This window comes from Brassica oleracea, chromosome C6 (genome assembly GCF_000695525.1).
Source record: "Brassica oleracea var. oleracea cultivar TO1000 chromosome C6, BOL, whole genome shotgun sequence".
NCBI classification, from domain to species: Eukaryota; Viridiplantae; Streptophyta; class Magnoliopsida; order Brassicales; family Brassicaceae; genus Brassica; species Brassica oleracea.
Window position 1 is genome coordinate 32,401,034 of NC_027753.1, and position 15,818 is coordinate 32,416,851.

Below are 15,818 nucleotides of genomic sequence, written 5' to 3' on the forward strand. Positions count from 1 at the left end.
AGCATTTGAGTATACTTATGTTTCAGAGCTTCTAGAAGGAAACAAAGGTAAATGGGAAATAAAAATCTATCTGCAACAAGGTAAAGTATTTATCTCCTTCTTTTACTTATAAATTGATTTTAATATCTGTTGTGTGACTTCTCTTTAGAAAAATTATGTTATTTATTTAGTATTTACTACAGATGGAGAAAATGTGAACACTTTGAAATTAGGAGTTCACCCGTGAGTTTGCAGAATTTTCAAAATAACAAAAATCAGAATTTTTTAAGTATTACCCCAATTCATCTAAAATACGTTAAATAGAATTTGCATTCCAAGATACATTTTTCTCTTCAAAGCTCCAAGTAAATGTTCGCTACTTTAATAATAAAAAAATAGAACAATGAAAGAAGAAAAAAATGTAGGCATTAAGAATATACATGGATTTTTTAAGGTTGGAGGATGATGAACCTGTTATTGCAGCATTTAAATATGGATATTCATTTTCATAATTGATTTTTCTATTGGGCCTCACATTTTATGTTAGGTCTCAAAATATCAAAAACAGTAAGTATTATATTTTCGATTATATTTTGTCATAATCTGTCATAACTTTATCTGTTGTATTTAAAATAAAAATGCATAACTTAATGGAAGATTTATTTACAAGAAAAATACAAAGAAAAATTAGTGAATCAAATATAATAAACTATAGTTTGTGTTGTATATATCTCAAATTTTAAACATAAAATACTTTAAACATATATCTATTTCAAACTAATTTTTGGTTTACAACCTTTTTATTTGAATGCAACTATTTTATGCAATTGTTATTTATTTATAGAATATTTAGTTAATATAATCATTTTATTTTGATTGCTGATTCTGAAATGATAGTTTTGGTTATTAAATAATTTTAACTACAGTTATTTAGATTCGTGCGTGTAGCACGAGGGTACCACTAGTTATAAATGATATTGAAAGTTATATTTACCTGAATACATAGTCTATCTAATCTTTCGTTTTCAAGTTCAATTCTTTTTTACAAATTCCAAGTTCAACGAAACCGAGCTAACTAACAAAAAACTTCATTTTACACAATAAATAGCCGAAAAACAAATCTCCTAGGAAATCATTTTAATAATTAAAAAATGGTTAGTCGGATGCCGTTGATTTCCACGTCCCGCCACCCAAATAATACAGTATTAATAATACTGATTAATTAATTAAAAAAAACAAGGAGTGTCGTTTATTATTTTTCCTTTATTTTTTAGTGAAAATTGGAAGAAAATCCTCGACTCGTCGTCGTCGTCGTCTCCTCTCTCGCCAGATCGCCTCCTCCTTCTTCCTCATCGCAGATCCACCGCCATCGCCCAATCATTCACCCCGGAAAACAAAATCGGTATTGCATTAATCAGATTTCTAGTAATCTCTGTCATTTGGATCGGTAGATTCCGATTTTTCCATGGAAGCTTCATGATATTTAGTCTGGATCTATGTTATGCTCAACGTAATTTTCTACAATTCAAGATCTCGTTGCTTTATATCCACCAGGGCTATCTTCTCTAGTGTATCACCATGGACCACCTCCCCGTTGAAGTCATCGGAAACATCCTCTCGCGCCTCCGCGGCGCCCGCGACGTCGTCATAGCCTCCGCAACCTGCAGAAAATGGCGCGAAGCCTACCGCAAACACCTCCACACGCTCTCATTCAACTCCGCCGACTCCCCGTTCTACAGAGACCTCTCGACCAACCGCCTCGAGATCCTCATAACCCAAACCATCTTCCAAACCACCGGACTCCAAGGCCTCTCCGTCATGATGGACGACGCCAGCAAATTCTCCGCCGCCACCGTCATCGCCTGGCTCATGTACACCAGAGACACCTTGCGCTGGCTGTCTTACAACGTCCGTACCACTCCGAATGTCAACGTTCTTGATATCTGTGGGAGGCAGAAGCTTGAAGCCTTGGTGTTGGCTCATAACTCGATCACTGGTGTTGAGCCGAGTTTCCAGAGGTTTCCTTGTTTGAAATCGCTTTCGTTGAGTTACGTGAGTATCTCGGCTTTGGATTTGAATCTTTTGCTTAGCGCGTGTCCTGTGATCGAGTCTTTGGAGCTTGTGAGTCTCGAGATAGCGATGTCTGATGCTCAAGTGACGATTGAGCTGAGTAGTCCGACGTTGAAGAGTGTTTACTTCGATGGGATTAGTTTGGATAAGTTTATCTTAGAGGCGGATTGTATCGAGTTCTTGCATATGAAAGACTGTGTCCTCGAGCTCTTTGAGCTTATTGGGAACGGGACGTTGAAGCATTTCAAGCTTGATGATGTGAGTGTTATTCATCTCGATATCATGGAGACTAGCGATAGCCTTGAGGTTGTTGATGTGAACCATTTCACTATGGTGTGGCCTAAGTTCTATCAGATGATTTCGCGATCGCAGAATTTGAGGAAGCTTCGTCTTTGGGATGTGGTGTTTGATGATGACGATGAGATTATCGATCTTGAGTCTATTGCTGCTGGCTTCACGCAGCTGACTCATCTTTCGTTGAGCTACGACTTAAAAGATGGAGCTGCTCATTATAGCTTGCAAGGGAACACTTTGCTGGAGAATGTGACTGTGTTGGAGCTCGGATGGACTGTGATCAACGATGTTTTCTCGATCTGGGTCGAGGAGTTGCTGAGAAGGTGTCCGAATCTGAGGAAGCTGATTATTTATGGGGTTGTTTCGGAGACGAAAACGCAGGGAGATTGTCAGATTCTGGCGACGTTCACGTGGTCTATTGTTCAGCTCATGAGGAAATACATTCATGTCGAGGTACAATTCGAGTATGAGTGATTGGGTTCTTGTTCTCGACGCTGTTGAATACAAGTTGAAAGTATGTAAAGATTGAGTTTTGAATTTTCTTGAACTCAGTTCTCAGATTACTTTAAATATTATTCTTCGTTACCTCGGTTCCTTTTAGGTTTCACAATGTTTGCTTGGCAGACCGGAACTGAACAGGACTGATAAATGCATTCTGTTTTACGAGAATCGGAAAACATTGTTGGCAACCTGAACTTATATTTTAGAAATAAAAAAATATTTTCACATTCTCATAAATATACTTTTGCAAAATACTAATGCATTTCCAACAACACAAACTTTGTATTTCATGTTAACAGTATCTTTCTGTTTCAAATTATTAGTTTTTCACAAACCATTAGTATTTGTTTATAGAAATATTAATATTATTATTGTGGTTAACAATTTTTAGTAACTTCAGATCAATAAAAATTTAATAAATTCAGTTTTTAAGATTAAAATTTATTTTTATTAACTAATAAAGTTGCATTAAAATTTTAAAAAGGTTATTTATAAAAAAAAAAAAACTTGAAGAATCTTTATTTATTAGAAACAGAAAATATAATTTTTGCTATATAAATATCAACGTAAACGCAAATAAATGACTTGGAAATCTCTTGATTTCACTTTAACTCGGATCTCCGAAAACGAGCTATTGTGTGTTTGAAAGTATAACCGAAGGATGGACCATCCTTTATTGTTTTTCTCGACCGACACTTAATATATAGCTCAAGTATGAAGAGTCTATGAATCAGGAAGAAAAATCCATCGGTCAATGAGTCAATCCTCAATTCGATCAGACTAAATCCAAATACATCAAACGTAAGGTTGAATGGTTTGGATTGGATGTGATCAAACCAAAATAATATTTGACTCAGAATAAGCTTAGATTGGGGAGGGACCGATTCAATTGACATAACTACCGCTCTCTCTCACACAACTTGTGGACTGTATTAAATAACATATCATGTGATCAATATCTAGCTAGCTGATATCATTGAGATTCATTTTCATCTGTCTAGCAGTTTCCTATTTCTTGTTAATTCTTATATATATATATATATATATATCTGTTGTCTTCTTCCTCAATTGTAGAGGTTATTTTGGTTTTGTTAGATGCATCTAAGGTATGCTTAATGGTAAGATATTGACCTCACATTGTATCTGTTTTTGTCACCGATAAAAACTTATTGTCCTCACACTATTGGATCTTAGTGTTGTGTAATATTATTCTCTATTTATTGTCCTTTCATACTGTCTGGCCCCAAAGCTCCATGCCTTCTTTAAATCCAAGACCTATATATACATACTCTGCATCTTTCATATATACATTTCTTTTTAAAATATATACAAACTATTTTGCTCAAAAAAAATAAATATATATATATATATATATATATAAAAATATATACAAACTACTATTGAAACTAGAATATATAGTTTTTTTTTTTTTGCTAAAATTTGTAACTAGAATATATAGTTTTGAACCCTTTATGCCATAACTGAATTACAACTATTCGGACATAGATTCGTGAATCTCAGATAACTGTACGTACAAAAGATCATAGTATTTAGGGATAATTTGTAAATTACTCCATTAATAATTTGAAATTTGAAAAGTACACCATCTATTTTATTTTTTGAAAACTACACTTTCCTAAATGAGAATTGACATTTTTACCCAGATTGGAATTCATTAATTGAAATATAAATTCGAAATTAATAAAAATAATATTATTATAATTATTTATGATTAAGATAAATATGTGTGTTGAGATAAATATTTATTTTACCATTTAAAATTTTACAAAAATAAGGATATATGATATAATAACAGAACGTAGGAATTATATTGAAACTATAATCATGGGAAAAAAATCATTTAAATTTACATAGCAACATACGAAAGTAACATGTTGTAGTCGTTTATGTTGCTGTTATTAATTTGAATTGGGAGGAAATAAGCAGTGTCTTGTCGAGGGAGCAACATCATGTTTAAACAATGATGTTTTGGAAAGTTTCCTGCTTATACGCCCATATCTATGCATTTTCATGGTACCATTCTACAAACATTAGGCTGAGAAAAAAGGAAACCAACTCCTGCAATTCATAGTCCATCAAGCCGCATAAACGACACTTACGTCGAACTTGAACAAAAGCGGAGTTCTTCAAAGGTATAGAAGAACATCTATCTCTCCAGAACTTATTGATCTGTTCATCACCAGGCTTTCTTCTTGAAAAGCTGAGTCCATTCTGCCAATATCTGAAGCACCTTTCTTTTCTCTTATATCTTATGAAATTCTCATGTCTTGCTTTGAATTCTCTTTCGGAAGTTCATAGACAAAAAACACAGGTTTCCAGACAGTACTTGCCTCCACTCAGCCAAATCACACAGCAAAACCACAATTGTATTTGCTTCTACTCGCGCAGAGAAAAGCATCAAGTGAAATAGTCATAGTGTTGACTTATCGGGTGTAACCAACAAGAGTCGACCTAAGCCAACAGTTCGAGACGTTCTACACTTATACGATTTTGTATAGACTAGCGTTAGAATTGTATCACTAAAACTCATAGTTGAGACAGTTCTAAATCATCACCCAACCTATCTATACCCAAATCTTCATGAACCATCTGAACCATATCTTCAAACTACAAACCTTCTTTAATGGTAAATAATTTTCCTTCTTTTTTGTATTCACCATGAAATTCCATAATTCTTTATTCATCTTCCTCTCTCCTAAAAGAAAAACTATTTAAAATAAAATAGAAACTGGAATCTAATTCATGAATTAACAAACCTCTGAATGAGATCATATGAAGAAAAAAGTTCTTTCATACATGGAGGGGAGGATAAAGAGAAGAAGAAAACGAGACATTGACTTGTCTCGAAGGTTTTTTTTCAGAAAAGTAAAAAGTTTAAAATATATCAAAAAGAATATTGTCTGGATATTCTAAAGATTTTTTTTTGAAACATCTGTTTGTTAAAACCGTTACTTTGATGATAAAATAATTATGATGATAAATAATTAAGAAATATTGAAATTGGGCAGTTTAAGAAATTTTTATATATCAAAGTGTATTTTTCTAAAAACTTAAACAATGGTGTAGTTTTCAAATTAATATCATATTTAAGTGTATTTCTCCAAATTTTCCCTAGTGTTTTTTGGTTATCTAGATCATATGTAACTAAATTCAATATAAGACTTAATTGAAAATGAAAAATAAAATAAATGAAAACATGTTCGGGTTTTATAAAAGTAGAGCTATAAGATATCTTATAGGAGAATTAAAAATCATTTTGTTATAAGTTATGCCTAACAACATTATTACATTCAAGATTACTCAGACTCAGTTTGGACGGATTAATAATTCTTTTACTTCTTCAAATCCAAATATAAAGTTCCAATATATCCTAAGTTTTAAAATTGGTCAGAACGTATTATGGATATATACAAAATATTTAAGTTCATCCTAATTGAATCCCACTCATGGAGATATATGTAAAATAGAACTATAATATTGTAATTGGATCGATGATCACTCTTATCCACATTTAGTATTTTTGCAAAAAGAAGAAGAGGATTTGGTTTGTACAGATTGGTTTGTAGTAATATAGAGGCATGGACATGCATGGCTCTTCACCTACTTAAGAAACCTCTATTATGTCTCAACCTCGTTTTTAGGTTATGAAGAGACAATTAAATAGCGACACCACTTATGTCAAATTGTTTAAGAATATATCAACCTTTTAACGTTGCACAAAAAAAAATTTCAACCTAACGCACAGATCATACGTTAAATCAAAAATCTTGTTTACTTATATAGTTATATGATGTATTCTATGAACTTTAGCTTCTATATACATCTCTAATTATATTCGTACAGTATGGTAGATCAATGGACTTAATTACCTCAAGTTATGTTGGTGTTTTTACTCAAGGCGGGCTTAAGAGGCAGGGCAATGGGGCGCGGACCCAGAACTCCAATTTTTTTAGCATAAATAGTATTAAAAGAGAGCCTGTTTTTTTTTTTTAAATAGAAATAAGGGCTCAATTTTTTAAAAAAATTACTCATAATATATGTTTACCGACCTGTCACAAACATAAGTGTAGTATAAACATCGATCTTGCATCGAGAAAAACTATAGATTACCAAACCTCAAGAATATATTTATAAAATACTTGCGTTTGATGTCAAAAATTAAAAAAAAAATACTTGTGTTTTTTTGTCAATAAATTAATTAAAAATAAATTAATTATTTTAAAATATTATTTTGGAGTTAATTTTGTTAGGTGGGGATACACCAGATGTACTGACAATATAAAACAAAATCTCGATACACTATTTTCTAGATTGTGATATTTTACCTTACAAAATAATGGGAAGAATTGTGACAAGAACTTGGTAACTGTTTGTTGAACAACAAATAAAAATAAGGTCTGGTCTACATCCTTGAGAACTTACCAATCATTCTTTAGTGAATGATAATGAAACAAATAATTAAAAGATATAACGTGAATTAACATTTGCGGTTATGAAACTTTTTTCTTTTCTAAATGTCCTTTTTCCATTTGTTGAGCACTGTTTTCAGAAGTGGTTCAAAACCATCTTTTATATGGGTTCTGGACGGTTTTGAAACGAACTTATGATATGTATTTTTAATCTCTTTAGAGTGAGTAAATTTTAAAATATTTTGAAAGTTTTAAGGCCTGGAACTTATTATCCGAGATCCGGATTCGATCCGAGATCCGCTCCGGATCCGCTCCGAAAATAGGATATCTGGGGTGTCCGGATCCGAATCCGGATAATAAAATCTTGGATCCGTGCAAACCGAATCCGGATCCGGATATCTTAATTTTTAGGTCCGGATATCCGGATCCGGATCCGTATTTTTTAAATACATTAAATTTTTAAATTTTATTAATATTTATATTTGATATATTAATATTTATACATGAATTAATCTTATAATATTATATTTTAGTTTTTACAATATTATAAACATATATAAATATATTTATAAATATTTAATTTATGTATTATATTAAAAAATTAGTATTTTTGTTTAAAAAAATATTTTTAATTATTTTGACGGATCCGGATCCGGATATCTGCGGATAATAGAATATCGAGACGGATATCCGAAATCCGGATATCCGGAAACCACGAATCCGGATCCGGATATTAAATTCACGGATCCGACGGATCCGGATCCGGATACCCTAAATTTCCCGGATATCCGGATCCGTCCCAGGGCTAGTTTCTAGGACTTCTTAAGATGCTGCAAGAAATCAAGGGAATTTATCTAGTTTCAAGAGGGAAGTACGGCTTAGAGAAAGGTTCTAAATAATATTCTTTTTGTCTCTCACATGGAAAAAACATAAGCTTGCATATCATCGTTGGTTATGCTCTTTGTATGAACATTTCAGTAGAATAATATTCGAACCCATATCATTCTTTTTCACAAAATTATATAAATGCGACAGATAAGTAGGCAGTTATAATGGACGACTAGGCATAGGAACAAGGGAGACAAAAACATAGCAAAGGAGTTATGAAATTGAAAATTGAGGCTTGATTTTATTTTTTCGTGTTCTTTTATGATTGAAATTTAAATTTTACAATTTTCATAAGGTTAATGTTAAAAAAAACATAAGGGGTCTGATTGTTTCACCATTTGTCATCTCCATCCAGATGATTCATTTAAATTTTTGTCAGTGTTTGTTTGTCCATCCAGATAGTTCATCTAGATGAATCATTTAAATGGATCTTATGTTTGTTTCTTTATTTTCATTTCCATCCAAATGAGTTTAGTAAACAAATTACCAAAATACTCTTGTGTTGATTTAATAATATATTTGATATTAATTTTAACTATATTACATTTAATTATTTAGTCTAATATATTTACATTATAATTATTTCAAAATAAACGAGTTTTTTGTGGTTTTGGCGGGAAAATAAGATTTTTTGGTTTTAGCGGGAAAACGCGTTTTGGGGTTTTGGCGGAAAAATAATTTTTTTTTGGTTATGGCGGGAAATCGCGTTTTTGCGGTTTTGGCGGGAAAATATGTTTTGTGGTTTTCGCAGGAAAATACGTTTTTGCGGTTTTCGCGGTTTTCGCGGGAAAATGAGATTTTCGGTTTTTGTGGGAAAATGAGATTTTCGATTTTGGCGGAAAAACGAAATTTTGCGATTTTGGCGGAAAAACGAAATTTTGCGATTTTAGTGGGAAAACGCGTTTTGGCGGGAAAATATTTTTTTTTTGTTTTGGCGGGAAAATGAAAATTTTCGGTTTTGGCGGAAAAACGTGATTTTGCAATTTTGGCGGGAAAACATATTTTTGCGGTTTTTGCAGGAAAACGCGTTTTTGGGGTTTTGGACTGAAAACGCGTTTTTGCAATTTTGGCGGGAAAAATGAGATTTTGCAATTTTGGCGGGAAAGCATGTTTTGCGATTTTGGCGGGAAAACATGTTTTTGTGTTTTGGCTGAAATTTGTGTTTTGGGGTTTCGGCGTGAAAACATGTTTTTTGTGATTTTGGCCTGAAAACACGTTTTTGCGGTTTTTGCGGGAAAAAACGTTTTTGCAATTTTGGTGGAAAAACACGTTTTTACAATTTTGGCGGGAAAATAGTTTTTGGAGTTTTGTCGTGAAAAATTAGGTTTTAGATTTTTGTGGGAAAACACATTTTTGTGGTTTTGTCAGTTTTCGTGTGTGGCAAAATGATATTATGTTTAGATTTGTAATTTGTGAATTACATTAAGGGCATAATAGACATTATACTATTTTGAATAAATTATCTCCATTCAAATGATCCAAATTGGTTCAGCTGTATGAACTTTAAAATTAAGCCTAAATTTCTGAAAGTCATCCGAATGATTCATCTGAATGAGTTGCACTTTTAGTGTCTAAACAAATAAAACTCTCATATTCATCCTGATGGTTCATCCGGATGGAGAAACAAACGGGGCCAAGGTCAATGTGATGCCCACTTTAGTTGTTTTATCCAAATAAGTCTGATTCAAAATTTCATTTTTATCTACCACATAAAATGAGAATTTGCAACTTGGCTGATAAAATGAATTGTCTCATCAAATAAAAATAATATCTTATTTTTATTTATTTCCAAATTAATATTATTTTCTATAACATCGTTAGTAATTTAAAAACTGAATCTCAACCAAAATCTGTAATTTCGTATTAGAAAAAAGATCAGTAAACCCCAAAAATAATACCATAAAGCATTCATAAACTGTTTTTTAAAGCATAGATTGGTGTGTAGAAATACTAGTGACCATTAATGTTGAATTCACCTAATCATCATCCATTAGCCAAGATAATATATATCCATCACCCATGACATCATCCATATAACCTTTCACACATACATACACACACGTACAATAATTTAGATGGATATGTATAAACAGATGCGTACACGCAAGTCTATATGTATGTATGAATATGTTTTGGATGGTAAAACGATGAAATCATAAAGCATAAGTTCTTGAGGTTGGAGAGTCGGCAATCCGAAGAGTTTGTTGGATAATTTTGTGCGCCTTTCTGCTTCTTAACTCAAATCTCATACTGTCAGTCTTCTCTATCTTCTCATACGATGATGACGATGATGACGATGATGATGATGATGATGATAATGAGGATCTCTTCCTCATCCTTAGACTTGCCTTTATCTTGGACTTCAAGCCTTCTACAATCTTCCCAAATCTCATCCTCACCAGAACCTGACTTCTATAGAAAAGTAAATTGAAGATTATGTACCATCTGTGTATTGATTATATATACACACTTGGAGACAGTATGGAACATTAACTCAATAACGTAATTCAAGATACCCTATGTACACTTGATAGAGATGAATATATAAAAAAAACTAAGTGACTTTTTCATTTTGTGATTTATCAGTAAGATGAAAAATTGAACTAGCTAAGAGACTATATTGATCCTATTTTTTTTGGACAAACCATACTTCATTAATTCAAAGGTTTTACACTATCGAAGGAGAAAAAGACGAGGAGAATAGAGGAGAAATACATGTAAAAGAGAAGGATTTGGAGGAACAAGAGTCAAAAGAGAAGTGATAATATAAGAGAAGAGAGAGTTGAGAGATATCGAACCTCTTGGAAGTGTGACTTGGAGATATTAGAGATGATGAAAATGGAGGAGAATATACATGTAAATATAAATATGGGTGTACATGTGGTGGGAGGCTTATAGTGCCGTCCCAAACATTTTTGAGGCTTAAAGCATGTCAAAAATAATGTGGTCCTTATAGTAAATTGCCAAAACAATTATAACAAAGATAGTTGTGGTGTAAATAGAACCAGAGAACCAAGTTGCTTTGGTCTAGTGGTATAGGAGCTCCAGCTGGAGTGTCCGTTCCTGGGTTCGAGCCTTGGCCACTGCGGAATTTACATGTGGGCTGCAGCACCCGAGACCGAAGACCGTTACACGGTGAGCCACATGGTGACGCCCTGGCAGCGTCCATACTCACTTCGGTCTCTAGTCTGGACCATTTCGGTGGGGCCAGGATACTCGGTTAGCAAAAAAAAAAAAAAAAAAAACCAGAGGAAAGAAGATCACTAACTTCTCCTATGAAACAATTTGACCTGCAACTAAAATTGGAAAATGTGGCATATATTTTATTTTTTTAATATGTGGCTTAAAGCCATTGTTTCACCAGCTTTAATGCAGGGACGGGCCTGGAGGCTGATGTCAAAGGTTGTGAAACTTGTGACTATGTGAGTCTCGTGTCTTTATTATTTAATCTTTAACTAATATTCTTTACAAAAACAGGAACATATATTTATGGTTAATGTATGGGTTTGATTAGTCAGAGATTAAAATATTAAAGAATCACCAAATCATGACTCTTTGTGAATTATGTTTTATTTTATCCCGTACATTATGCATCTTCTTATCAACTTACGTTTCGTAATATCCTGAATATTGAAAGGTGAATCCCAAAGAGAGAAAGCTGAAAATAGAAAAAGTGTCTAGCCGTTTCATCACGATGATTTTAGGAATTTGTTTTGTTTCTTTCTCCATATAAATATTATTTTTCCATTTTTACTTTCCATCACTTAATATTTTCTATATCTGTAATTATTTTTCTCATCAACATATTTTGATAACTTTGAATGTTAAGATTTTTATCTATTAATTTCTACGCAACTGGCTAGAAATATAAATTAAAAATGAAGAAAAATGACTTTGTAAGAACATATTCAATTAAGATCTTAATTTTCGGTATTAATTTATTCAATTCGTTAAGACGTGCTTAAAAAGGACTGTGTAAAAACATAGCCTTAGGTTTTTGTTTCCACCATTTGTGACTCATTGGACGTCAAATCTGACGGTGGCCGTTGAAGCTCATATATAGAGAAAAATGTCACTAAATTTTCAACTAAAATAAAAATATCAGTAATGGAAATTAATCTAACAAATTTAATTTTTTAATGATATCTATGTAACTAACCATTGCGAGAATTAACATAAATGCAAACATGGAGGATGATTGGTTGGAATTTATCTATCTACTTTAACTTTATTTATTTTTAAATCACTAAATTTTACTAATCATGTTGTACCTTTACTTTTAAAAATTTAAGTCTACATCAAGTTTTTATTTAGTTTTACCAATCATGTTTTACCTTTATTTTTAAAGCTACAACAAAAAAAATAAAACAAAACTTTTTTTTATGTATTTTAGGCAAAAACTATACATCTTCTTTTTATAGGCTGTAGAATCTGTAAATGAAAAAAAAATATCTATAATATCAAATCAATTATATAATCATAATAAAAACTTTTATAAATATTTTAATTTTGAATTTGAGTGTTTTTAAATTATTAAGATATTTAAATAATATAAATATTATTTACATATCACATTTTAAATTACAATAAATTTTGATAATTTATTAAAAAAATATTAATATAAATTATTTTAATTGATATAAAATAATAATTTTATATATACAACACATATTTCATATATTTTATTTTAAAATATCTACTGCCTACATCTTACATCTACAACAAATTTAACTACAACAAAAGTCTCTACATAAAAAATCTACAGTAACAACTTTACAGCTACAACCGATTTATCTAGAGGTAATCATCTACTGCTAAATTTTTAAAGCCACAATCGAACCAATGATCACCGTGATTCTTGTGACTGTTTAAGCATATAATGTTTTGTTTTTATATAGGTTGGGGATTTATTTTAATATAATTGTCTGATTTTATGACGACTACAATCATCTTTTCTTTTATGTGTGCCTTAATGGGTTTCTCTATATTGCAGAACTCATCTGAACTATGTAACTGTTTACTTCAAATTTTATTTTGAGAAATAGTTGATGGTGGTTTTTGCATTTTTGAAATCATTATTTATTTATTTAAACGCAAAAATCAAAACTTATTTGGAAAATGTAATCTACATCTCTTGCTCAAATCATAAAAATAAACTTTATTTATTTATTTGTAGTAGTAGTAGTAGCGTCATATTTATTTTCGATGGTGCGGTAGCATGTAACCGTAGCTTTTGTATTTGCTATAAGTTGTCAAATAAGATGGTACTTCGTATATCATTCTTTAATGCATTTATAGCATTGGCTCGTTTTTTTTTGCCTTTTTTCCAGACTAGCATGTCCAAGTGTGCTTCACAAATCTCTAACTATCCATTACATAACATACTTTTTTGGTAAAATACATAACATACTTATGTGCTATAGGTAAATATCATTTTCATATAAACATTATGTTGTTGTGTGAAGATGTTATTGCCATATGTATGCGCTGTTGTTCTGAAAACACTCTTGTAGTTCTCGAATGTAATGAGCTTCTAAATTACCACTTTAGAAAAACCTTGTCATTAGGTAGATGCCCTATATGTGCAATGATGTAAATGGATATACCTTCAAAGGATGTATGTTGGTATTCTTGTACACTCAGTGATCTTGTGCGGCATTTGTTAGAAACGGTGTTGATTTCATGATATTGCAGAGACACTTGCTCGAGAAAATAGTGTCATGTATATTTTTAAAATATAGTGGTATATAATTTAATTTGAACGATATTTGTCTAATATCTTAAACGATATTTGGATATGGCACGCTTTCTTCGGTCCTCCAGGTACCTTAAACGATATTAATGTCCTCGATCGCTCTCCTGTTTTTGATGACATTTTACAAGGTAAAGCTCCGAGGGTAAAGTACATGGTCAACGGACACATGTATAAGTTGGCGTACTACCTCACAGACGGTATATATCCAAAATGGTCAACATTTATCCAATCTATCACCTTCCCTCAAAGTCCTCAGGAACAGTTATTTGCTAAATTTCAAGAAACTACCCGAAAAGATGTAGAGTGGGCTTTTGGAGTATTGCAAGCTCGATTTGCGATTGTGAGAAACCCGGTAAAAACTTTGGATAAGGAAAAGATAGGAAAGATTATGAGAGCATGTATCATCCTACACAATATGATAGTCGAAAATGAACGGGACGGATACACTTGTATCGATATATCTGAATTTGAAGAAGGAGACAGCACTAGAACTTCACAGGTGGAAACGGAGAGACCTACAAATCTGAATAATATGTTTCCCAATCGGAATGATCTTCGTGATATGATAGGAATATGCATGCCCAATTGAAACATGACTTAATTCAAAATATCTGGAACAAATTTGGTGATGAATATTAATAATTGTTGTATCTTTATTTTTAATTATTGTGATTTTAAATTTATTCATGCTATATTATTGAAACATTTAGTAATTCACTTTTTTTTTAAATAAAAAAATTTATTCTAAGGACTTCTTATTAGGACTCACCATTATAAACACTTATTTGGTTCGGATCCTTAACTATTTAACAAAAAAAAAATATTTTTAAATTCCTAAGGGTTCCACAATGGGTGCCACCATTGTGGATGCTCTTAGCACAGGACAATGCATTCATTTACCCAATGTGAAGAAAAGCAGTAATTTGGTGAAGAGTTATCTTGGGTTTGATCCCATTCATAAGCAATTCAAAGTATTGTTAAACACCGCCACGCCAGGAGTTTCTGATGAGCATCAAGTTCTGACATTAGGGACTCCAAATCATTCATGGAGAAAAGTTAAATGTTGTTGCATTTCCTATTGCTATCCTCACTCTAATGATGGGATATGCATCAATGGTGGTGTATATTACGTAGCTGCGGTCAATATGGATCCATTTGTTAATGCCATAGTTTGTTTTGATGTTAAGTCTGAGAAGTTGAGAATTGTTTACAAAGCTAAGGAAGACATGCTACTGTGGAGTGATTCAACTCTTGTGAACTACAAGGGTAAATTAGGTGCTTTTGTAGGAGGCGGGCCCGGGGTTGGTGGAGTAGTTACGGGACAAAATTTTGAGTTGTGGGTTTTAGTTAGGGCTGGGCAAATAAACCGAACCCGAAAACCCGAACCGAATCCGATCCGATAAAAATGAATCCGAACCGATCCGAACCCGATGTAAATACCGAATGGATCTTGTTTTGTGGTATTTCGGGTTATGGGTATTATCCGAACCGAACCCGAATCTAAATGGATATCCGATAGAACCCGAAACATTTAAAACCTCTAAAAGATCTTGTACCAAACATGATCTCAATTCCTAATATATATCCAAAATACACTAAGAAATATTGAACATCTAAAATACTTATCTATTACACGAAGGTTGGTGGTTCTATTACATGAAGGTTGGTGGTTCTATTACATGAAGGTTGATGGTTGAAGATGGCCGTTGAATCTTGAAGTATTTAGATTTTGATTTTGTTTTCGTTAAACAATGTTTCTCATTTCATGAGAACTTGGTTTTCGTTTTATGCTTTTATTTATTGGGTTTTCTTTTTATCAGTAAATATGTTTACTTTTCATTTGATTTTGAATGATCACGGTTGATGTTCCTTATTTTTGAATCGATTTTACTTAAGTTTTG

At 32.2% G+C, this 15,818-nt stretch overlaps 2 protein-coding genes and 1 long non-coding RNA gene across 4 annotated transcripts in view; 2 read left to right on the forward strand and 1 right to left on the reverse strand.

Annotated features, from left to right (window-relative positions):
• Nucleotides 1-65: 65 nt before the first annotated feature.
• Nucleotides 66-2,937, forward strand: LOC106300924 (F-box/LRR-repeat protein At1g67190). 2 transcript variants are annotated; one of them, XM_013737191.1, is made up of 3 exons: nucleotides 66-80; nucleotides 1,254-1,381; nucleotides 1,534-2,937. In XM_013737191.1, exon 3 carries the CDS (start codon nucleotides 1,558-1,560, stop codon nucleotides 2,815-2,817), a length of 1,260 nt encoding a protein of 419 aa, XP_013592645.1. In that variant the 5' UTR covers nucleotides 66-80; nucleotides 1,254-1,381; nucleotides 1,534-1,557; the 3' UTR covers nucleotides 2,818-2,937. The 2 variants fall into 2 exon arrangements, with proteins under 2 accessions (XP_013592645.1, XP_013592644.1); XM_013737190.1 differs by lacking the exon at nucleotides 66-80 and having other exon boundaries at nucleotides 991-1,381.
• Nucleotides 2,938-10,096: 7,159 nt separating this feature from the next.
• Nucleotides 10,097-11,086, reverse strand: LOC106298518. The gene is made up of 2 exons (XR_001261489.1): nucleotides 10,961-11,086; nucleotides 10,097-10,574 (listed from the first exon to the last, which is right to left on the reverse strand). It is a non-coding gene; the product is annotated as an uncharacterized LOC106298518 (long non-coding RNA).
• Nucleotides 11,087-14,765: 3,679 nt separating this feature from the next.
• The window catches only part of LOC106298024 (F-box protein DOR-like), a 3,455-nt gene continuing 2,402 nt past the window's right edge, over nucleotides 14,766-15,818 (forward strand). The window contains exons 1-2 of the mRNA XM_013734130.1: nucleotides 14,766-15,263; nucleotides 15,557-15,560. Of these exons, the coding sequence (XP_013589584.1) occupies nucleotides 14,766-15,263; nucleotides 15,557-15,560 (502 nt within the window). The remainder of the gene's footprint in view (nucleotides 15,264-15,556; nucleotides 15,561-15,818) is intronic.